Raw genomic sequence first — 25,841 nt, forward strand, 5'->3', positions numbered from 1 at the left:
GCCCACCTGAAGTCGAATGCATTCTACAGATACATAGATGACACATTTGTGGTGTGGCCACATAGCACAGAAAACCTACAGGAGTTCCTATGTCATCTCAGTGACATTCATGGCAGGATCAAGTTCACTGTGGAAGTAGAAGAGAATGTACACCTACCCTTCTTGGAAAATTTGATCAAGACACATTTGGGCTCCAAGGTGGGACACTTGGTCTACAGTAAGAAGATGCACATGGACGTTTACCTTAATGCTTGGAGTCGCCTTCATCCATCTAAACACGACTTGGTACTAACCATCATAGTATATAAAAGAGCCAGGGCCACCTCCAACAGAAAAAGTTTTCCGAATGACTTACAGCATCTGCAGGAAACGTTCAGCAAAAATGGTTACAATGAGATAGAAGTAAGATGTGCCTTAAAGTTAGATAAGAGAAGGGAGGAGAAACTAGAAGAAGAACAACATAATGTGTGCCATTCCTGCCATATGCGGGACTGCCAATGGGCATGATCATGAAAATAATGGGCAAACATCAAATAAAGACCATTCTCCATGCAACCTGGAAAATTAAGGGCATGCTTGGTTCAAACAGACCAGCCAGGACTTTTCAACTAGTTGTTTTCAGTATTAAATGCAAATATGCGATGCAGTACTTTGAACAGTCACATCGATACGTCTCACAGCTCCGTACTACGGAACACAACAGAAATGTTCAACGCAACCATGACAGATGATCTCATTGTCCACTCAGCCTCTGTATTAATCAAATAACATGTTAAACTGTAAGAGAAACATCATCTCAAATTTCAGTTAATGTGATGCTCCTAATTTCAGTGCAAAAGTATACTATATGGTAAACTTCATTCTAATGAAGTATCTCATTATGCCTTCTATCTTGCACTGTTTCATCCTCTATACTGATATAGAACTAATCCAGTTTTTTTGTGCATCTGTATATGTGTACACCAGCCCTGTAACTGGCAAAACATATACTATCAAATAGAGAACCACCTGTGAAACGACACATCACATACCAGCTGTTACATAAATACTGTTCATTCTTTTACATTGTCTTGACTACCACCTAGTAATCTGTTAGGATGAATGGGCATAGGCAGAGCATGTGTACCATTAACACACAATATCCTGTTGCAGAGCATGCTCTACAACATGACAATTCTGACCTCAGTGCCTGTTTCACCAGATACACCATCCGGATTCTTCCTCCAGACACCCGTTTCCCAGAACTCTGAAAGTGGGAACTAGTGATGCAACATGTCCTTGGTTCTCACCACCCAACTGGCCTTAATATGCATTAATTACTTCCATCTCAGCATTTCTTAACAGTAACCACTCATTTCTTCACTCCATTTTAGTTTCTGTAATTTTCATTTTCTGACCTGTCTACTTTTTGCAGTCCCCGTGCCCCCCTCTGCTTCCTTTCCCTTCAACTCTTCTGCTAGAAGAAGGGGCCATTGGCTCTGAAAGCTTGCGTAAGTTAAAACTTTGTGTGTGTGTGTGTGTGTGTGTGTGTGTGTGTGTGTGTGTGTGTTCCCCTGCTGCCGCTTGGTGAGAAGATGTTTTTATCTATCCAGTTACATTGTATATGTGTTTGGAGCGCTGGTAAAAGTTTTATACACTGCCTTTCTTTGAAGAAGTTCTTGTCAGTGTGTCATTATTACACCTTTAAATGGATAGTTTATCTAAGTTAGTAACTGGTATTTAGCAACTACATTTTTTATGCAGGTGCTCCTGCTCTAGTGAATTTAATGGTCCACGATGTCAGCAGACATCTCGCAATTTCCAAGGAAACAGTTGGGCATGGTATCCTGCTCTTGAAGTGTGTGGCAGTTCACATCTTAGTTTGGAATTTAGAACAAAATATAAGGCAGGGTTATTATTGTATAATGGCCCATTAACTTCTCCAGATGGAAATGAAACACTGCTTTCAGGTAAAGTAAGTTTCCACTAAAAGTAGTATTTAAATGTATCAAAGTAGGTTAACGTGTAAAAAAAAAAATCCATAAAATTTTTGCAGCAACATATCATGCTTGAAAGTAATAAAAAGTGCAATAGTGTAACTCATGTTACTGTTTTAAAAGTAATTTAACAAGCGAATTTTCAATTTTAAAAAATCTTGATGTAAAATTTCATCATGAATCAGTCACAAGATAGCTAAGAGCGTCACAATTTGAAGCAGAATGTGAATATCTATGAAGCATATTTTTATGTTGGTGCCATTTTTAAATATGATTACTGTAGCCAGCAGTCTGTGCTTGTCTACTGAGTACCTTCTGTTATTCGATACTGACTGAAGGAAGTATTTTCTCTAGTTTTCATTTGTTTGTGCTTATTTGAATTGCCTCAGTTAATGGAAAATATGTGCAGTACTGTTGTGTGGAAAGGACGTGAAAGCTGTCAAGATTCAGTGGCACAGTGATCAGTGGAATGGTAAGAAAAAGAGTAGGAGCAGGCTATTACAACACTACCATATAGGGCGCAGACACTTCCAAGTGGCCCTTAGATTGCATAGGAGCATGAGCACTGGTATAGAGTACATGCCAGGTAGTTATATCAAATACATTTTGTGTGTGCGCAAACCAGTGCCCATGCCCATGTTCACTCGGCCAGTGCAAAACTATTGCATAGGCTCCAGCACAGCTGCCTAACTGCCCACAGTCAGTTGTTTGTCCATCCCTCCCCACATGTACCCATGGGTGCCTACTGCCAGTTAGTGGGCATGCAAGAGCATTTAAAGAGGGTTGTACTAATTTTCCTGAGGAAGAGAAAATGGCACCACAGAAGAATTTGTATAGAAAGCTGATGTAGAAGTTTAAGAACATGATTTCATCCTTATAAAGTAATGAGATTCATTCAGTTCAAGAAGTGTTATTTATGAACTTATCACAGAGCATGAAAAATACTGGAAATTTTCATACATAGGGCCCTGGAAATGTGATAATTCAGCTGAAAAGGCGCACAAAACCATTGGTGTAGTCAGTGCTTTGAATTTCCTTGACTGGCACAGTAATAAACTTTTCAGCTGAACTGTCACTGGAGCTGAAATGGGTCTGATTCCTTTAACACCAGAATTGCATTAATCAACAATGTTGAAGAAAGTAAAATTGAAATGAACAATTTTAGCTCTGAAGATCTGACAATGAAACGTATTGTAAGACATGAAGGAAACTGTGTTGAACAATCCAGCAAAAGACATGGCAACCTCAGTAAAGATTATTTTTCCTTTTTTGGTTCATAACTGTGCTTATTCTCATGTGGTTTAATGGAAACAAGATATTATCACATGATGTTGCTGGCAACAACTGATTCACCCTACATATGGCCCTGGTATAGCACCAAGTGATTTACACTTGTTCCTGGAATTAAAAAAAAAGAAGTTTAGGCAGTTAATGTTACAAAAGCAATGATCATATCAAAATGTCTATTTAGCAGGAAAATCTGGTGGCAAATGTGAAGATGAAATTCTTAAGTTGGTTGGTCACTATGATAAGTGCCTTAATATTGGTGGAAATTATGTTGAAAATTAGGTTAAGATATATTCTTTCATGTAATAATAAAACTGTTTTAAGAAATGTTTAACAAACACAAGTTTAATATAACAACAGTGTAGTTACAAGAACTAAGTACTGGAAGGAACTGCTTACGAACACCTGGTGTAGAGTTGTTTGTGACTGGGCTACACTTTTCATGCTTTTTCTTAGTGAGCTCATGAACATTCAACTAAATTGTGTAGTTTTAGATCAAAGGAATGGAGTGGTCAGTGTACAGTTCCTCTTCTGTCAATCCAAAACTGGGAAAACATTTGTTCCATAAAGGCTGTAAAACATCATGTGATGTAAGTGAGGTGGTCAACATACTGTTACCATGTTATCCTCCACCTGTCTAATATTTTAGTTCACAAAGTAATGGTACTTTGTTTACGAGAAGGCGTAGATGCTGTTCAAGAGATGGTTTTAATTGGATGGACAACTCTCATAATGTATTATGACAATATCTCAGGAAATATTTGTTCTAGGGTCCTAAAATAGGTGCCATTGTGTTAGGTAGAAACATAATGTGAGATGTTTGCAATAAACAAAGGCATTATTATGTCCTGTAAAAGGAAATGAAATGATCATATGGCATAATTGGACAGGAGACCCTGTTTGGAGTTGTTCTGCACTGGTGCAAGTCTTTGTATTTGATGCCCCTTCAGTGGACTCTGTGCCTTTATGATGAGCATGAAATGAAATTGTTAGGTCAACATAAACACTCAGCCTCTGAATCAAGAAAATCTCCAACCAAGCTGCAATTTAACTTATGACCTCAAGATCCAGAGTCAGTGATGGTAACCAATAGAGTATGATGCAGTATTACACATTTTCTTTGTTTATTTGGAATCACAGTATATAATGTATTATCTTTGTGAACCCTCCATGTTGGTAAATTGAGTGAAAACAGCAAATCATTCATGTTTCTTCTTTCCTAAATTTTCATGCTTGCGTATTCAATGTTCTTTTGTAAGCTGCTAAGTTATTTCAATTCAGCTTGTAGAGAAATAAAATGATGCCAGTATATTATAAGATAATGTAAGTGTTTCATAAAATAGTAAAAGAACTGTGCAGCTAGTCTGAATACCCATTTTTTCACTTCTTTCTTTGTAAAAAAAATGTGTAAAATTCCTTTGTATGAAAACAAACTTCTGTGAGCGAAATTTGTCTGCATGCATAGAAATGTCTTTTCTTCTCTCAGCAGATTCATTTAGACTTTTTTAAGTAAATTATGTGAAATAAACAATTTAACATTGCTATAGCATAGCATTTCCCATTTTTCAAAATATGCTGTTCCACTTTCCAACCTTACCTGCATGTCCTCAGGATTTTAGTCAATGTGAGCATAAGCAGGAGATGCGTCATATATTGTGTGTGTGTGTGTGTGTGTGTGTGTGTGTGTGTGTGTGTGTGTGTGTGTGTTTGTCTGGTTGACATGGTTTCATGGAACAACACTCAGAAAATCTCAACTTATTGTATTGTTTGAGTTGCTCTGAAAATGTAAGGCATTATGTAGGTTTGAATAGTGTAGCATTATGATCCGATTCCAAAGAATGCATGAAACATACAAAAACTTCCATCATACCATAGCAAAATAACTTGCCAAGAACCCAAGGAAATTATGGTCATTCATAAAATCACAAAGTGGATCACAGGTTCCTATCATGTCACTCACCATGTCTGATGGGTCAACAGAAGACAGCAAAAGGAAAGCCGAAATTTTAAATTTCAAATTTAAAATATCATTCGCTCAGGAGGACTGTTCAAAATATCATCATCTGACTTTTGCACAGACTTTCACATTGAGGACAAGGAAATAGGCATCTCTGGCATGGAGAAGCAACTGAAACAGTTGAAAACAAATAAGTGCACGGGTCCAGACAGAATCCCAGTTCAGTTTCACAGAGAATACTGTGTGGCAATGGCCCCTTACTTATTTTGCATTTGTCATGAATCTCTCACCCAGGACAAAGTCTCCAGCAACTGGAAAAAAATACAAGTGAATCCTGTATGTAAGAAAGGTTAAAAGAATGAACATGCATAAGTCCAATATCCTTAACATTGGTTGCCTCGGGATTCTCGAGCGCAGTCTGAGTTCAAATATAAAAAATTTACTTGAGACAGAAAAGTGTCTGTACACAAATCAGCATGGATTTAAAAATCAAACAATGTAAAATCCAGTTTGGAATGTAACAATATTATGAGAAGGAACGTTACTACGCACCATATAGCAGAGATGCTGAGTGGCAGATAGACACAACAAAAAGACTCCTCAATTAAAGCTTTTGGTCATTAAGGCCTTTGTCAACAATACACACACATACACACACAACACTCATGAAAACACAACTCACACACATGACTGCAGTCTTCCCTGAGACTGCAGTCTTGCCTGAGACTGCAGTCTTGCCTGAGACTGCACTCTTGCCTGAGGCTGCAGTTGTATGTGTAAGTTGCGTTTGTGTTTTATCTCTTGTTCCGGTGATCCATGTTATGACACTATCACAGGATATGGAACGTGTCAATTTTACAAGCTTTTGGCCAGAATTTATGGTAATACATAAAACAAAACAAAAACAGTAAACAGTAACTTAGATCCGTCTACAAAAAATACAGAGATACATAGGGATTACAAAACAAAAACAGTAAACAGTAACTTAGGTCCCACTACAAAAAATACATTTTAGAGATAGATAATGATTACAAAATAATAAGTGTTACAGAGAAATAAATATTGCGAAATATATGTTTACATTAAAAATATTCGGTATTAAAAATACAAGTTTAGGCACACATTTGCAATTTACAATACAAGAAATGTTAAACACGGTATTTCAGGAACTCTTTTATTGTATAAAATGATCCTTGCAATAGGAACTGCGTTAAGGTTTTTTTAAACAAGAGATCATCGTCTACCAAACAATTGATTTTTGAAGGGAGGGCATTAAAAATCTTACAGCGAGTGAAATGGACTCCTTTCTGCACCATACTTAAAGATTTGGCTGTTCATAGTAGATATCATGTTTCCTTCTAGTATTGTGACTGTGATATGCACTATTCAGCTTAAAGATGGATTTTTCTTTCCTTATGAAGCACATCAAAGAGAATATATATTGCGCAGTGGATGTAAGTATTTCAAGCTTCTTACAAAGATTTCTGCATGTGGCTGTAGGATGGACTCCACACATGATCCTTATGGCTCTTTTTTGCACACACAGTACTTTTTTAGCCAGTGGCTGATATCCCCAAAATATAATTCCAAATGCCATAATTGCATGAAAGTAACCATAATACGCTGACTTCATGGTTTCCATATTTCTATAAAAAGAAACAATGCACAGTGCATATGTTGCTGAACTTTGTCTTTTTCATAGATCCAGGATGTGGTTTGACCAATTCAATTTGCTATCAATATGCAAGCCTAGGTATGTTGAGGAATCTACCCTGGTTATTGTCGGCTCACCTAGTTTTACTACTATTTCCTCATCTTTGGATGTTGTTTGGAACTCAATGTAGTTTGTTTTACAGTAATTTAAAGAAAGAACATTAATGTTAAACCAGTTCACTGTTTCATTTAAAACCTTATTTGCTGTTACCTCAAGTTTATCTACTGAATTATCAATAAGTAGTGTAGTGTCATCAGCGAAAATGGTTAATGTACAATATTCTGTACAGAGAGGGAGATCATTTATAAATATAATAAAAAGTAGGGGGCCAGAACCGAGCCCTGCGGCTCTCCACAAGTGATGGTACCCCATTCTGAAGATAATGGGACACCATCTTGACTATCTACTACAACTTTTTGTTTCCTGTTTGACAGATATGAGTCAAGCCATTGCCCTGCTGCACCACTTATACCGAGATGTGCAGCTTTTTGTAAAAGGATTTGGTGATTTACAGAGTCAAAAGCTTATGTTAGGTCACAAAATATGCCAATCACTTTCAGTTTTTTGTTGATAGATTCCAAGAGTTTGCCAGTAAATGCAAATATTGCATCTTCTGTTGACAAACCTTTCTGAAATCAAAACTGAAATCAAAACTTTTGCTGAAGATATTCACTGAGATACTTAACTATCCTGACATGCATTAGTTTCTCTAAAACCTTTGTAAAGCTTGTCAGTAGTGATACTGGCCTATAGTTAGCAGTATCCGTCTTATCCCCCTTCTTATACAGCGGTTTTAGAACTGCATACTTAAGCCTCTCAGGAACTATCCTTGCTTAAGTGACGCATCAAAAATGTGGCAAAGGACTTTACTTACATGGCTGGAGCAGTATTTTAATAATTTGTTCGAAATGTTGTGAATGCCAGCAGAGTTTTTACTTTTCAGTGATTTAATAACTCTTTCAATTTCTTGAACAGTGACTGTTTTTACCTTCATGTGTTGTACTGAATCATGTACTCTAGCTTTCAAAAGATTGATGGCTTGCTTCATGGACCCTTGTAAACCTATTTTTTCTGTTACTGTTAAAAAAATTGTTGTTGAATGTGTCTGCAGCTGTTTTTGGATCGCTAACAAGATTACCCTCACTTTTGATTTGGATATTTTCTCTACAAACTGCATTCATCCCCATTTCCTTCTTTACTAATTTCCAGATAGTTTTTACTTTATTGCTCGAGTTGTCAATTTCTGTCTTCAAGCACATGTTATTTGCTGCCTGAATGGTCTTATTCAGAACTTTATTGTAGATTTTATAGTGTGTAATCCTACTGTTATCAGTTGAACTCCTGGCTGCAGCATATAGTTCTCTTGTTGTTTTACAAGAGATTTTGACGCCTTTAGTAATCCAAGGCTTGTTTCCAGACTTGAACAGGTTTTCTCTCACAGATTTTTTAGGAAATGCTTCTTCAAAAAGGCTTGTAACTTCATTGATAAATATATTAAATTTTGAATTAACATCAACTGTAGCATATACAGGAGACCAGTCCACAAGCTGTAATTGCTGATTTGTGTCTGTTTATAATCCTAAATGTTTTCCGTGTGTGTGTGTGTGTGTGTGCCTATTGTTGTTGATGAAGGCCTTAATGGCTGAAAGCTTTAATTGTGAGAGTCTTTTTGTTGTGCCTTTCTGCGACTCAGCATCTCTGCTATATGGATTTAAAAAGCATCACTCGTGGTGAAAGGTAAACAGACCAGAGAGACAGTCCTGATGTTGCTGTTAATAATGGAAGCAAGACAGAAGAAAAATTAAGAGAAGTTCATAGGGTTTGTTGACCAGGAAAAATAGTTATGTAAAATGGTGCAAGGCAATCAAAATTTGGAGAAGAATAGGTGTAAGCTATAGAGAATGGCAGGTAATCTATAACATGTAGGAGAACCAAAAGGGGACAATAAAGTTGGAAGATCAAGAACAAAGTGAGGTTAAAAAGGGTGTAAGACAGAGATGTAATCTTTCACCCCTACTGTTCAATCTGTACATTGAACAAACAATGATGGAAATAAAAGAAAGGTTCAAGAGTAGGATTAAAATTAAGGGTGAAAGGATATTAATGATACGATTCACTGATGATATTATTGCTATCCTCAGGGGAGGTGAAGAATAATTGCAGGATCTGCTGACTAGAATGAACAATCTAATGGATACAGAATATGGACTGAGAAGAAATGCAAGAAAAATGAACATAATAAGAAGCAACAGAAATGAGGATTCTGAGAAACTGAACAACAAACTTGGAGGTCACAAAGTAGATGAAGTCAAGAAGTTGTGTTACCATGGAAGCAAACTACCCCATGACAGGCAACAAGGTGGTCATAAAGAGCAGACTAGAACAGGCAGAGAGGGCATTTCTAGCCACAAAAAGTCTACTAGTATCAAACATAGGGCTCTTTTTTCTGAAGAAATTTTTGACATGTTTCAATTATACGGCAATAAATCATGGACATTGCGAAAACCAGAACAGAAATTGAAGCATTTGAGATGTGGTTTTGCAGAAGAATGTTGAAAATTAGGTGACTGATAAGTTAAGAAATTTGGAGAGTCTCTGCAGAATTAGTGTAGAAAGGAAAATCTGGAAAACACTCACAAGATGAAGGGACAGGATCACAGGACATGTTTGAAGACATCAAGAAATAACTTCCATGGTAGAAGAGGGGACTATAGAGGGTAAAAACTGTAGGGGAAGACAGAGATTGGAATACATACAACAAGTACTTGAGGATGTAGGTTGAAAGTGCTACCCTTGATACGAAGAGGTTGGCACAGGAATTTGTGGCAGGTCACATCAAACCAGTCATAAAAAATAGCCTTTAACAGAGTCTTGAATTGTTCTTCAACTTTGTTAGGACTGAAGTTTGAATTTTTTAATATTTTAAATTCATTGTTGTTCATTGTTATGTTTAATTTTCCTGTGTGTTGTAATGAAACTGTTTCCTTACTGCTTATGTGTGTTCCATACAAATTATTACGTAATGACTAAAAGCACCTTCTGCAAAGTTTACATAAAAGTAGAGAAGCGAAGGGAGTTCAGCGTTCTCTGTAGCAAAGATCAGTGATTCTTGTGATACTCTTCTCATTTTTACAACCACATTTTCAAATCGATTTGACACAATATCTCAGTGATCCATTAGGCTATTATCTTCAAGTGAGGCACTGCTGCTGCTGAGTCTTGTCAAACAAAGGAGAGTCTCACAAATTATTCTGCTGAGAAAGCTTACAAAGTCATGTCACTGATTCTTAATTGATTCTTTTATGATTAGACCTTGTACAGATTGTACTATCTGTAACAGATTGACTTCAGTTGTGTTAATAAATCATGCTGACTTGCACATTTGACATGGTTTCTGTTACAGATAATATCAATTATCTGTAACAGAAACCATGTCAAATATGAAAGTTTGTTCTTCAAGTTTGTTAGGACTGAAGTTTGAATTTGTTAATATTTTAAATTCATTATTGTTCATTGTTATGTTTAGTTTTCCTGTGTGTTGTAATGAAACTGTTATTCAGTTGTGTTAATAAATCATGCTGACTTTCACATTTGACATGGTTTCTGTTACAGATAATATCAATTATCTGTAACAGAAACCATGTCAAATGTGAAAGTCAGCATGATTTATTAACAAAACTGAAGTCACCTATTATCATGATATCATTGATATATTTAGAAAAATAGGAAGTACAGGTTGGCAGATATGGTAAATGTAAGCTAAATAATGTAACTAGAAAAGTAGTGAATTTCCGCCTGTTTAATATCATCAAGACATCTGCATAGTACAGCTAAAGCCCTTTATTAAAGACCTAAATGGACCAGCAGTAATTATATTTATTTGTTATTGCAGTTTATAAATACATTTATAATACAGGGTGGTCCAAAAGTCGGGAAACACCCTCACAAAATTAAAATGGAGTAGCAAACAAGGAAACAGAGTCCCTACACACAAGGAATGGGAAGGGGGAAACTTTATAGGCTATGCCACCAACATGGAGGCCATCTTGAAAGCCACCAGCTTGTATTCAACTCCAAAATTTCAAATGAGAATGTGGTCATGTGACATATCAAACAGATAGAGAATTTCAGCAGGTAAACAATGCTGTTGTTATTTTAAACATAGCTTTATTCACTCTCAAGTTACAGCCAGTTACATGTGGCAGCGGTGGGATGCTCGGCGGCATGTGTGTTATGTGCCGAAGAGACATTATGCTGATGTTACATAGTCCCGAGAGACCACCAACAGTCATAGGAATGGCTCGATATGTTGTCCATTATGTTGGATTGTTAATGCTATCCTCCGAACCCAGTCCTGATGAACTTTGACCAACACATCTGGCTGAATTTGACCACACACATCAACAATGTGCTGCTTTAGATGATGCAAATCCCGTATTTTCACAGAATAAACCAGTGTTTGACATGACCCCAAGGATAAAAATCCAAAGGAGTCAAATCTGGTGAACGTGGTGGCCACTCCACAGCACCCCTACGACCAATCCACTTTTCAGGGAACTGCACATCCAGGTATGCTTGCACATTGTGCCCATAATGTGGTGGGGCTCCATCATGCTGGAAGAATTCCGGAAATGTCCCGTCCTCCGTTAATAACGAGGGAAACACTTCTTCATCCAATAACCTCAGATAACCGTTGGCTGTTAACGTACCATCAATAAATAAGGGTCCAATGACTTTGGTACCCCACACACCACACCAGACCATCACTTTTTGTGAGTCGACCGTTTTGGAAGCATCAACCCAGTGCGGATTTGTGTCGGACCAGTATCTGTGATTCTGCTTGTTCACTTCACCATTGATAAAGAAATTGGCTTCATCACTGAAAAGCACCTGATAGGGGAAACATGGGTTTATCTGCAGCTGCTGTGTCACCCATTCTGCGAACTGTACTTGACAGTCTGGGTCATCCTCGTTCAGGTGTTGGAGCAGCTGAATTTTGTACATGTGCCATTTGTGCTGCGATAAAATTCGCAGTACGGAGGTACGGCTAACCCCACATTCTTGTGACAGGCGACGAGTACTCCATTGTGGACACTTGCTAAATGATGCCAACACACTCAATGTTGTTGCTTCATCGGTAGCGGATTTTGGTCTTCCAGCCTTAGGTTTATCTGCGACAGAACCTGTTGCTCGGAATTTGGCAAAAAGCTTGGCAACTGTGCTGTGAGTGATGGGCTGTCTGGTTGGGTGACGACTGTTGAAATCCTCAGCAATGACCCATGTGCTTCTTTCTCCTGATATCAAGGTGTTTTCAATGCGTTCTTCATGTGTTAAAGACATTCTGTAACCTGTAAATAAGGAAACAATGATCAAAACGTTAGCATGAATAAATGATACCTAACAGTTAAACACATGTAACATATCAGGCATGGGATAGTCACTTTGCACCGTTTCAGACTCCATTTTATGACTTCTCAGTACGTAATACTCACACTGCCGTGCGTCCCACTGCTGCCGCAAGTAATTGGCTATTACCCAAGAATGAATAAAGCTGTGTTGAAAATAACAACGGCATTGTTTTTCTGCTTAAATTCTCTATCTGTTTGATATGTCACATGACCACATTCCCATTTGAAATTTTGGAGTTGAATCCAAGATGGCGGCTTTCAAGATGGCCGCCATGTTGGTGGCATAGCCTATAAAGTTTCCCCCTTCCCGTTCATTGTGCGTAGGGACTCTGTTTCCTTGTTTGCTACTCCATTTGGATTTTATCAGGGTGTTTCCGGAATTTTGGACCACCCTGTAGATGTTACCATATTCCACATCTGTCAAGTATGAAGATACCTGCAAACACGTTTTATGAATGGATGGCAAGATCAGTTATTCACATTAGAGGCAGATCACATCTCTGTTGGTTCTTACTGGCCCTTGTTTCTAATGAGGAAGTTGTGTTTGAGAATGTTATGAACTATGTCTCTGCATGTCTGACGACAGTCTCAACTAGTAGTTTACATATTTCTCTTACAGATTTTATATCACTTGAATTGGTAGATGGGATGCCAAGACTTTTGGTTGACTTTGGCTCTGGCACATTAGAGCTCAAAATAATAACAAGAAAAGAGTTAAATGATGAAGAATGGCACAGGATCGACGTTTTCTGGGACACAGAAGTATGTTAAAATAATTATTTATTTACTTCATTTTCCATTCATTGTGGTGCTAGATGCTGAAAATATAGTATTTTGGACCCTAAACTCAAAATTGTAGCATTCCAAATAGAAAAAGAATATATAATTATTCCATATCCATAAGTATCAAAAACACATCTTCCCACATTGCCTTTTGAACTGGTTGCTACTCTTTCAGTGACAAGCCTTCATGATTTAAAAATTAATTACCATAGACGTTCAGCCTCAGACAAGTGAAAATAAACCCATAAGGGATAATATCTAGGATATTAGTGCTGATATGATCCTAACAAACACTTCATTTTTCAATAAACAATTTAATGTATTTGAAAGAGAGTGACAGAATTTTAAGTGCTGTTGTTATGCATGCATTGAGTCTATAGGCTGTCACTTTGAAAGTTGCTACAATTAAATAACGGCATGCACTTCACCATTAGACCACTAGGCTCAAAGTGAAAGTTTGAGCTTAAATTGTTGTTATAAGTGTGTGCTGTGCTTAAGTCAATATGAGGGAGTATAAAAAAAAATAAAATAAAATAAATTAAAATATTTTTAAGAGCTATATATTTTCATTTTTTCATATTGTTTACAAAACAACCTTATCCCTTTCAAAATACAACTATTACATTTGCCTCACTGGTGCTTCCACAGTTCGAAACATGTTGTGAAATTGGTGTCTTTTCATGCCCCTTTTAATGTGTGAAAACAAGATAAATTTGCGCAGAGCCAGGATAGGTGATTAAGATGTGTGGGCAGTGGAACCATACCACTTTTAGCTAAGAACTGTCTAACAGAGATGGCTGTGCCTGCAGGTGCATTGTCAAGGTGGAAGGACCAGTCTCCTGTCTGCGACAAATCACTGAACTGAGCTCCAAGATAATCCACTAATCTCTGACTGTTGATCAGTTATCTGTTGACAGTATGTGAGCACAAGCTCTTGAATTTTTTAAATATTTTTATTGTTTCTGGCAGGTAATGGATGTCCAGAATGAGGTTTGTCATCAATCAACATGTCAACATTTTTAAATTGAGCAAACCACTCGTACACTTGAGTTTTTCTCTTAGCATCATTTTTGATATTAAAAGCACGAAGTAGTAAACAAAATTTCACAGTCTCACGTTGTTCAATTAAATTTGTCATCATAAAAGACAAAACAAGAACAAAGCAGCACTAGCAAAAAGAATCGCTGCAGATGAATGGAACAAGCCAGATTGACAACACAGGTGGCACTGAACTGATAATGACTTGTGCTATACACACATAGTGGCAGAAATGCGTAGTACACTAGCTCCGTCCAAGGCAATGTTATTCCAGTTTTCTTTTTGGTCCCCCTCTATGTACCTCAAAGTACCTCAAAGTACTCAGCTTGGAATCCAGTATAATTTACATATATGGGTTTTAGATAACTTTGATGGCTATAGTAGCCATTGTAAGTGAGCAAGCATGTATTGATGAATCGTATCGACTGGAGATGTGAATCGCCATTGTCTCCTACTGGCCAAGCAACTTTCTTTACTATCTGTAAACTGAATGATTACCAGGCTACACTTGCTTTATTGCTTTGTTTCACTTTCAAATTTGGAATGATCGAACTGTGATAGGCTTCCCTATGCTGCACTAAAAATTATTTTGACCAAGTCTCCATTTTCTTTGCTTTTGTTCTGGGTTTAGTAACCTTGGCAGTTACCTTCTGTGTATATGTGTTGGATATGAACTGCCTTGCTTATGGAAAATGTTAGTGATTTTGCTGCAATATCTGTAGTTGTTCTGCCATCTTCCAGTACAATGGCACAAGCAATAAAAATCATGATTTCATTTGCTCAGTTGCATGTAGTACTCAAACTGTTATTCTTTACATCAAAATCGAACTCTCTTTTAACTGGTTTCAATCAGCAAAATGTTATTTATTGTGGAAGAATCCTTTCACGATGTGCCTGTGACTGCTGTAACATTTAATAAGCCATCATAGCAGTTATATGAAACAAAGGTATAATTTCATTATTTATCCAACTACTGCAGCCTACATCAGTTTTAACCTGCTTACTGTAGTCAAACCTAAGTCTTTCTCTAAAGTATTTATCCCTTACACTTTCCTCCATTACCAAATTGATGATTCTTTGATGTCTGAGGATGTGTCATGTCAAATTGTGCCACAAAATTCTTCTTTTGCGTTCAATTCAGTACCACTTCATTAGTTACCCTATCTATACATCTAATCTTCAGTATTCATCTGTTGCACTTTATCTCAGAAATTTATATTCTCTTCTTATCCTAACTGTTTATTGTCCACATTTTGCTGCCATGCAGTTTTCTGCTGTTATATATTCCAAATGAGGGAAAAAATCACCATTCTTTTCTGATTTATCCTTTAAATTATCTACATAATTTAGAATACTAACAAAATGATTCGTATGCAAAACACTTAAGTGTGGACAAGATCTCTCTCCCTCCTTCTCTCTCCCTCCCTCCCCCCCTCTCTCTCTCACCCCCTCCCTCCCACCTCTCCCTCACCTCCCCACCTCCCCCTCAACCCCCCCTCTCTCTCACTCACCTCTCCCTCACCCCCCACCTCTCCCTCAACCCCCCCTCTCTCTCTCCCTCTCCCTCCCTCCCTCCTCTCCCTCACCCCCTCCACCTCTCCCTCAACCCCCCTCTCTCTCACTCACCTTTCCCACACACACCCCACCTCTCCCTCAACCCCCCCCCCCCTCTCTCTCTCTCTCTCTCTCTCTCTCTCTCTCTCTCTCACACACACACACACACACACACAGAGAGAGAGAGAGAGAGAGAGAGAGAGAGAGAGAGAGAGAGAGAAGTTTAGGAGAGATGTTGAGAGGAAAGGGAGAGTACAGTGGCAAGTTACAGGATCCAGACTAGAAAAGGAAGATATATAAGAAAAGATTCCTATAAGGGATCTAGTAGGGGAGTGAAGAGAAGAGAAAGAATTATGTGGGTGCAAGACAATGGGATGGTATGTGAACAGGAGGATGTCATGCATGGTAAGTGGAAGACAATGATAAGCAGAGATTGAGAGCAGGGGAAAACAGTCATTGTTTCTCACAAGAATCCCAATTTTCTGTAGAAATGATTGAATGCAAAAGCAGATAATTATGTCATTACTTGTACAAAATAACTGATTATATGTGGAAACACACTGCTGTGTGTTGAAAATTCTTCAAGTAAGGCTGATTCTCAAGACTGTGCATTTACATAGAGGTGCAAATATATCAGCTTAACATATGGGAAAGCTGTACACTGATCAGCCAGAACATTATGCCTGTCTACCTAACAGCTATTACGTCCACCTTTAGCATGGATAACAGCAGTGACTTGTCATGGCATGGAAGCTGTGAGACCTTCCTATGTTGCTGGAGCAAGTTAGCACCACATCTGCATACACAAGTCGACCTCATTCCTGTAAATTATGGGATGCCACATTCAATCACATTGCAGACATGTTGCATTGGATTCAGATCTGTTGAGTTAGGGGGTGAGCACATCAATTGGAATTCACCACTATGTTCCTTGGACCACTCTATTACACTCCTGGCCTTGTGACATGGCACATTATCTTGCTGAAATATCCTGCTGCCTTTGGGAAAAGTGATCATCATGAAGGAGTGTATGTGCATGGTCTGCAACCAGTATACGATACTCCTTGGGCATCATGGTGCCTTGCACGAGCTCCACTGGATCCATGTATGCCCATATGGATGTTCCCCAGAGCACAATGGAGCTGCTGCCAGCTTATCTCTGTCCCACAGTACAGGAGTCAACGAGCTGTTTCACTGGAAGACGATGGATTTGTACTCTCCCATTGGCTTTATGAAGAAGATGTTGGGATTCATCAGACCATGATATGCTCTGCTACTGTGCCAATGTCCAGTTCCAGTGGTCATGTGCCCAAACCCATGACATCTGGACATGGTTTCACCTTGGTTTCACCGCCTGTTGAAGACAGTCACCACAGCACTCCTTGAACACCGACAAGTCATGCAGTCTGCCAAATACTCTTGCCAGGTCTCAGGACCATCACATTTTGTCCCCAGTCAAACTCAAATAGATTGTGTGCACCTTCCCCATTTTACACACTGATAGCATGCTCACGGATACTACATGTACCGTGCATTACTCTGCAGATTATGCTGCTATCACCAGGATGGGTTTGTATTGATAATAGGTCAGTGGTCATTATGTTCTGGCTGATCAGTGTATAATTATTTGAAAAGAGTGAAGGCTTATTTTACTAAGCATGCTCTAACACAGCAAAATAACAGACAGTTACAATGTCAGGTTATAGAAATCGGTTAACTTTCAAAATATGTGGCTGACAACATAAACATAACTTCAACACCACAGACTAGGCCTTAGGCTTGTTTTGAGTGGCAAACTCGCACCTGATAGGCAAGTTGCCGGTCCTTCCAGCTGTTAATGCCAGTAGATGTGTCCTGATGATGGCACTGTTTCTTTATTCAGGCAGTTCCTCATTTGACTTCATGAGACATAGTGGATTGATTCTGTTCTGGACCTCCTTCCCCACCACTGTTGTATCCAGGTCCTGCTGCACTGAATGCAGTGATGCCAAACATTTGATTAAGGAGGAGGTTCAAATATGTATTTGATGATTTTTTTTGAGTCATCATACTTCTGATTGGTATGATGCAATCCACCACAAATTCCTCTCCTGTGCCAACCTCTTAATCTCAGAGTAGCAGTTGCAACCAATGTCCTCAATTATTTGCTGGAGTTATTCCAATGTCTGTCTTCCTCTATAGTTTTGCCCTCTACAGCTCACTCTGGTGGTACCATGAAAGTCATTCCCTGATGCCTTACAAGATACCTTATCATCCTTGTGAATGTTTTCCCCATACTCGTTTCCTCTCCAATTCTGTGCAGAACCTCCTCATTCCTTACTTTATCAGTCCACCTAATTTTGAACATTCATCTGTAGCACCACATCTCAAATGCTTCAATTATCTTCTGTTCCAGTTTTTCCACAGTCCATGTTTCACTACCATACAATGGTGTGCTCCAAGTGCGCATTCTCAGAAATTCCTTCTTCAAATTGAGGCCTACATTTGATACTAGTTGACTTCTCTTGGCCAGGAATGCTCTTTTTGCCAGTGCTAGTCTCCTTTTGATGTCCTCCTTGTTCTGTCTTGATTATTTTGCTGCCTAGGTAGTAGAATTTCTTAAATTCAACTACTTCGTGATCATCACTCCTGATGTTAAGTTCCTCACTGTTCTCATTTCTGCTATTTCACATTACTTCCATTTTTCTTTAATTTACTCTCTATCCATATTCCGTACTCATTAGACTGTTCATTCCATTCAGCAGATCATATAATTCTTCTTCACTTTCACTCAAGATAGCAATGTCATCAGCAAATCATATCATTAATATCCTTTCACCTTGAATTTTAATTCCACTCTGGAAACACTCTTTTATTGCCATCATTGCTTCGTCAATGTACTGATTGAAAAGTAGAAGCGAAAGACTACATCTGTGTCTTACACACTTGTTAATCCAGTCACTTTGTTCTTGGTCATCCATTTATATTATTCCATCTTGGCTTTTGTACACATTGTATATTACCTGTCTTCCCCTACAACTAACCCCTATTTTCTCAGAATTTTGTACATCTTGCACCATTTTACATCGTCAAATGTTTTTCCCAGGTTGACAAATTCTATGAAGATGTCAAGAATTTTCATTAGTCTTGCTTCCATTATCAACCACAACATCAGAATTGCCTCTTTGGTGCCTTTCCCTTTCCTAAAGCCAAACTGATCATCATCTAACACATCCTCAATTTTCTTTTCCATTCTTCTGTATATTATTCCTGTCAACAAATTGGATGCATGAGCTGTTAAGCTGATTGTGCGGTAGTTCTCGCACTTGTCAGCTCTTGCTGTCTTCAGAATTGTGTGGATGATATTTCTCTGAGAGTCATGTGGTATGTCACCAGACTCATACATTTTGCACAGCAATGTGAACAGTCATTTTGTTGCCACTTTCCCCAATGATTGTAGAAATTCTAATGGAATTTTATCTATCCCTTCTGCCTTAATTGATCTTAAGTTCTGCAAAGCTCCCTTAAATTCATATTCTAATACTGGATTCCCTATCTTTTCTAAATCGATACCGGTTTCTTTTTCTTCTATCACATCAGACAAATCTTCCCCCTCATAGAGCCCATCAAAGTACTCTTTCCACCTATCCGCTCTCTACTCTCCATTTAACAGTGTAATTCCCATTGCCCTCTTAATGTTACCACCCATGCTTTGAGATTCACCAAAGGTTTCATTGACTTACCTCTATGCTGAGTCAGTCCTTCTGACAATTATTACTTTCTCTAATTCTTCACATTTTCAATGCAGCCATTTAGTCTTACCGGTGGGCCATCAGAATTGTACATAACGGATTTTGATGGGTCTCAGATATGTTGTAGAGGGACATGCACTGAGTATGAGGCTATCCCCTATTTTAGTGACAGGCCTTGGTTTTTGAGAAAATTTATTTTGAAATTCACTGCATGCTGTAATATGCGTAACGTTGGCCATGTTCCAACCAAGTGTATGTGGTGCAGCTACCACACTGAAGGTACCATGTTTGGGTCCTTTTCATGTTTTTGCTTTTTTTTAATCAGAATAGTCCAACATTTTTCCATTTTATTTTCTAGAATATCAACAAACAGTGTACATTGTATGAAATTATTAAGAAACATTCAATTTTGCTGTAGTAGTGTAATTTTCACATCATTATTACAAAATCTTACTAGCTATCACCTGCATTGCTTGCTATGTCACAACAGAAATCTGGATGATATTTCTTTTAAAAGCAACCAAAACACAATGTTTTACAGCACCAGGCACATTTCATAAAAGCTAAGTCTTGCAAGCGCATGGAGTTTTTAAGAGCAATACCGGAAAACATTATCTATTTACATTCAAAAAGGTTTTTCTTTCATCCGTTAACTTTGATGCAAACCATGTGTATTAGATCATATTAAAAAAAAGTTGGTGCCCTGAATTGATACAAAATTAATGAGTGTAGTTTTATGGAATCAGACCTGGATGCAATTGCTCTCTTGGTCTTCAACAAATCGGGAGTATTCTGAATTTTCTTCATGAAAATTTTAACCTGTCAGTAAAAATATACATTACAAGGCTGGCAAAGTGGAGTACACTTTGGTGGGATAATTGGTCCGCGAAGATGTGATCATATATGGCCAGATCAGTCTGGTGCTATCTGCACCAGGGACAGACTTTTTCAGTTTATAGTGTGTGTCAATTTTACATCTAGTGTAATGCATGTGAACTGCAGATTTATTTTTGGAGAATGTAGATTCTTTATAACAGAGCACAAGGAAATGAGAAATATGTTACGAGCAAATGTAATTGTAAGTGTTTGTAATTTTTTTCTGATTGTGTTTATGTGCAATATAGTCTTAAATGAAAGTTAACCACAAGTAATAAATGGTACAAAAAGACAAAGAACAGATGTTTTTGTAATATGTTATCTTGGAAGAATGCTGAAGATTATGTAGGTAATTGGATATTTAGCAAAGACATAGTGAATTTATTTAAGAATAAAAGAACTTTATGACTCAGTTCAACTAAAATGAGGGCAGTGTGACAGGTAAATCCAATTTTCTAGCTTCCCTACCACGTTCAGGCTTCTGACATTATTGTCCTTTCATTGGCTATTCAATCTTTTTCTGATGGTTGCCTCCCCCTTGGCAGTCCCCTGCCAGACATCTGAGTGGTGGACTGTTCCGGAATCTTTTGCCAAAGGAGAGATTGTTGTGACATTTTTTCAGTTACAGGCCACATGTCCCATGGTTACATGTCATGTGTCTTTAATTCAGTGGTTTCCATTGTCTTCTGCATCCTCATGCCTTTGTCACTGCTGATTATTCCACCTATAGGAGCAGTTTCCCACCCCAAGGACAAGAGACTGCCCTGAAACTCTGTCCACCCCTCTGCCTTCTTTGACAAGACCATTGACAGAAAGAGGGTGACTTCTTATGCTGGAAGTCTTTGGCCACCAATGCTGAGTATTAATCAAAATTTAAGCATTGATGGGTTTCGAACCTGGCATTAGGAAATTTTGATTACTAATCAAAGATGCAAACCCTAGACCATGGGTGCAGAAATCTAATTGATGATAAACACTTATAAATTGGTTATAGTTTATTTTGATACACAACTTCCTCATTTATAACAGCAGACTGTTTCTCTTGTATTCCGTTTTGCTGTCAAATAGTGGACTTGTTCCAAGTTTTATACAAGAATATAAATATCTTGTAAAAACTATATTTGTATCTCATATCACAATAATCTCTTCCATGACATATCTTCCCCACACAGCCCTTGCCCTCCACCCACAACCACACTTAACCTCTCTTTTCTAATTTTATTTTCTTAAGGAATCATATATAATGAGAAAGAATTAAATCCATTAAGTGTGAATATAAAATTAAACATACTTCTAATGAAGCCTCTGTAAAGTGTCATCTTATGAAAGTCTAAGGGGGACTAGATAATATTCTATTTCCTGAGTACATGGTGAAATAATTCAGTCAAATATGAAATATGTATTGTGGGAGGTATTTCTTTTTGGAATGAATATCATAGCAGGAAAAATATGAATATAAAATGAGCATAATTTTTCTTAAACCAGTGTAATTAACTGAAAGTGTTACTCATAAAGGAAAGTTTTGGTGATGTATTTTGCTTATAAGGTCTGTGCATCTGAGTACCAATTTCCAAATGAACTTTTCATTGCATGAATATGAAACTGTGGAAAACTCTTGAGTTTGCAGAGTGTTCGAATGGTGCTGGACTTCTGTAAATTTGCGGATATTACTGAGCAAGAGGATGGAAGCTTATCAAAATTTGATTACACAATCTGTCAGGCTGAAGGTGTTGTACCACCTTTCAGTGAATACTTGAATGTCAATGACCCACTTCAGATAGGTGGCTGCCACAGACAAGAGTTTGACCCACAGATGTTCCACTGGCATGGAGCTCCTTTTACAAAAAGTTTCAATGGATGTATTAGAAATATTTATTACAATAGGCAGGTAAGAAATATTGTTTTTCATTAGTCATTCAGTTGCACAATTTTTTTAAAAAAATACTGGAATTTTTTCAAAGGCTCAGCTTAATTTAGCAAGATGCAGTGCAGACTGGGACAAGATACTGATTTTATAAATTTTTATTGAGGAATAAGAGTCCTATGTTTCACTTGTAAACTTTTTTGTTGTCTAAATAAGACCTGATAAACTACAAGAATGGGTTAAATTTCATACTAAAATCACACTTCATTACAGTTCCTGTTTTGTAAAGCTGTAGAATTGTGTTTTCATCTTTCTTCTATTTTTATTACTTTGTAAATAGTAAACAATTACCTATTGCAATGCTAGAAGTGAATATTGGCAAGACTGGCATCTTGTTTTGATGATCCTTAGTTTCAGAAACTCATGTTAGTTGACAGGAGTAATGCAACACACCAAGGTAAAAGATAAATGTGAAAGAACTTAAAATCTTGATAGGGTAGAAGGAGAAAGTTGTGAGGTGATTGTCAAGAAATGAACAGTTCATTGCTCTTGGTCTTGAAAGGTGAATATAAGCTTAATGAGAGTGAAGAAGGAAGATGAGTGGTTAAAGATGAGATGGGTAATTCAAGAATGTGATAAGAATTTGACAGAACACTGAACCTGAACAACCAAAATCAAAACCAGGCACCTAGAGTAGATGACAACCTGTCACAATAACTTAGTTCCTTGTGATAAACAACCATAATAATGCTTTCCTATCCAGTATGCTGGATGTGGTCTGCCAGTAGAGCATGTATTGTAAATTCTACAGTCTTTCTTTAAGTTAACTGATTGACATCAACAGGTGATGAATGCTGGTTACTGCTGGCAAGTAAACAGCTTTCTTTTTTCAGGAGTAACCAGCAGCACCACCTGATGATATGAAGGAGTTACCTTGAAGAAATCTTGTGAGATTTATAAAATGTGATGTGATGGCAGATCTGCAAAGAAATCCTTAAGAGTCAACTAACAGAATGACTGGTGGCAGATGATCAGGGTGAATGTCAGTTTGGGTAGATCAAGAGAAGCAGTGATGTAGAACATTTCAAGATTATGATGAGATATATTTCCATATATATTGAGTTACAATTTACTGCTCAACACATAATATAAAATTACAAATAAAACAATAAATGATTATTGTATCTTAAGTAGCCACTTGTTCAGAACGGTATGGTAGGCTTAGCTATTTTTGTACCATTTATTTGCTGTCCATATAGCAATCAAGAGCTGAGATGGCAACCCAGTTGTAAGCAAAGAAGGGAAGGCAGAAAGGTGGAAGGAGTATATAGAGGGTTTATACAAGGGCGATGTACTTGAGGACAATATTATGGAAATGGAAGAGGATGTAGATGAAGATGAAATGGGAGATAAGATACTGCGTGAAGAGTTGGACAGAGCACTGAAAGACCTGAGTCGAAACAAGGCCCCGGGAGTAGACAACATTCCATTAGAACTACTGATGGCCTTGGGAGAGCCAGTCATGACAAAACTCTACCATCTGGTGAGCAAGAAGTATGAGACAGGCGAAATACCCACAGACTTCAAGAAGAATATAATAATTCCAATCCCACAGAAAGCAGGTGTTGACAGATGTGAAAATTACCGAACTATCAGTTTAATAAGTCACAGCTGCAAAATACTAACGCGAATTCTTTACAGACGAATGGAAAAACTAGTAGAAGCGGACCTCGGGGAAGATCAGTTTGGATTCCGTAGAAATGTTGGAACACGTGAGGCAATACTAACCTCACGACTTATCTTAGAAGAAAGATTAAGAAAAGGCAAACCTACGTTTCTAGCATTTGTAGACTTAGAGAAAGCTTTTGACAACGTTAACTGGAATACTCTCTTTCAAATTCTGAAGGTGGCAGGGGTAAAATACAGGGAGCGAAAGGCTATTTACAATTTGTACAGAAACCAGATGGCAGTTATAAGAGTCAAGGGGCATGAAAGGGAAGCAGTGGTTGGGAAAGGAGTGAGACAGGGTTGTAGCCTCTCCCCGATGTTATTCAATCTGTATATTGAGCAAGCAGTAAAGGAAACAAAAGAAAAATTCGGAGTAGGTATTAAAATTCATGGAGAAGAAGTAAAAACTTTGAGGTTCGCCGATGACATTGTAATTCTGTCAGAGACAGCAAAGGACTTGGAAGAGCAGTTGAACGGAATTGACAGTGTCTTGAAAGGAGGATATAAGATGAACATCAACAAAAGCGAAACGAGGATAATGGAATGTAGTCAAATTAAATCGGGTGATGCTGAGGGGATTAGATTAGGAAATGAGACACTTAAAGTAGTAAAGGAGTTTTGCTATATAGGGAGTAAAATAACTGATGATGGTCGAAGTAGAGAGGATATAAAATGTAGACTGGCAATGGCAAGGAAATCGTTTCTGAAGAAGAGAAATTTGTTAACCTCGAGTATAGATTTAAGTGTCAGGAAGTCGTTTCTGAAAGTATTTGTATGGAGTGTAGCCATGTATAGAAGTGAAACATGGACGATAAATAGTTTGGACAAGAAGAGAATAGAAGCTTTCGAAATGTGGTGCTACAGAAGAATGCTGAAGATAAGGTGGGTAGATCACGTAACTAATGAGGAGGTATTGAATAGGATTGGGGAGAAGAGACGTTTTTGGCACAACTTGACCAGAAGAAGGGATCGGTTGGTAGGACATGTTTTGAGGCATCAAGGGATCACAAATTTAGCATTGGAGGGCAGCGTGGAGGGTAAAAATCGTAGAGGGAGACCAAGAGATCAATAAACTAAGCTGATTCAGAAGGATGTAGGTTGCAGTAGGTACTGGGAGATGAAGAAGCTTGCACAGGATAGAGTAGCATGGAGAACTGCATCAAACCAGTCTTAGGACTGAAGACCACAACAACAACAACAACAACAACATAGCAATCAGTTTTTGGACATTGTCATAGCTTTAGTTTACATAATAATGATATACAAGGTTGTACTGGTAGTACTTCTCTTACCAGTAACAGATAAATGATTATTGTTGTTGTGGTCTTCAGTGCAAAGACTGGTTTGATGCAGCTCTCCATGCTACCTTCTCCTGTGTAAGTCTCTTCATCTCAAGGTAACTACTGCAGTCTGCATCCTTCTGAACATGCTTAGTGTATTCATCTCTTGGTCTCCCTCTACAGTTTTTACCCTCCACGCTGCCCTCCAATACTTAATTGGAGATCCCTTGATGCCTCATATTGTGTCCCTTCTTCTAGTCAAGTTATGTCACAAATCTCTCTTCTCTCCAATTCTATTCAGTACCTCCTCATTAGTTACATGATCTACCCATCTAATCTTCAGCGTTTTCTCTAGCACCACATTTCAAAAGCTTCTTTTCTCTTCTTTTGTACACTGTTTATCATCCATGTTTCACTTCCATACATGGCTACACTCCATACAAATAATTTCAAAAAGGACTTCCTAACATTTAAATCTATACTCAATGTTAACAAGTTTCTCTTATTCAAAAACAATTTCCTTGCCATTGCCAGTCTATGTTTTATATCCTCTCTACTTCAACCATCATCAGTTATTTTGCTCCACAAATAGCAAAACTCATCTACTACTTTAAGTGTCTTATTTCATTTTCTAATTCCCTCAGC

General features: G+C 37.9%; 1 protein-coding gene across 1 annotated transcript in view; it reads left to right on the forward strand.

Moving 5' to 3' along the window:
* Nucleotides 1-25,841, forward strand: part of LOC126263361 (neural-cadherin-like) — a 454,211-nt gene that overhangs the window by 295,874 nt on the left and 132,496 nt on the right. Inside the window, exons 14-16 of the mRNA XM_049960451.1 lie at nucleotides 1,744-1,949; nucleotides 12,962-13,104; nucleotides 21,952-22,224. Coding sequence (XP_049816408.1) covers nucleotides 1,744-1,949; nucleotides 12,962-13,104; nucleotides 21,952-22,224 — 622 coding nt within the window. The remainder of the gene's footprint in view (nucleotides 1-1,743; nucleotides 1,950-12,961; nucleotides 13,105-21,951; nucleotides 22,225-25,841) is intronic.

Source organism: Schistocerca nitens, chromosome 6, assembly GCF_023898315.1.
Source record: "Schistocerca nitens isolate TAMUIC-IGC-003100 chromosome 6, iqSchNite1.1, whole genome shotgun sequence".
Lineage (NCBI taxonomy): Eukaryota > Metazoa > Arthropoda > Insecta > Orthoptera > Acrididae > Schistocerca > Schistocerca nitens.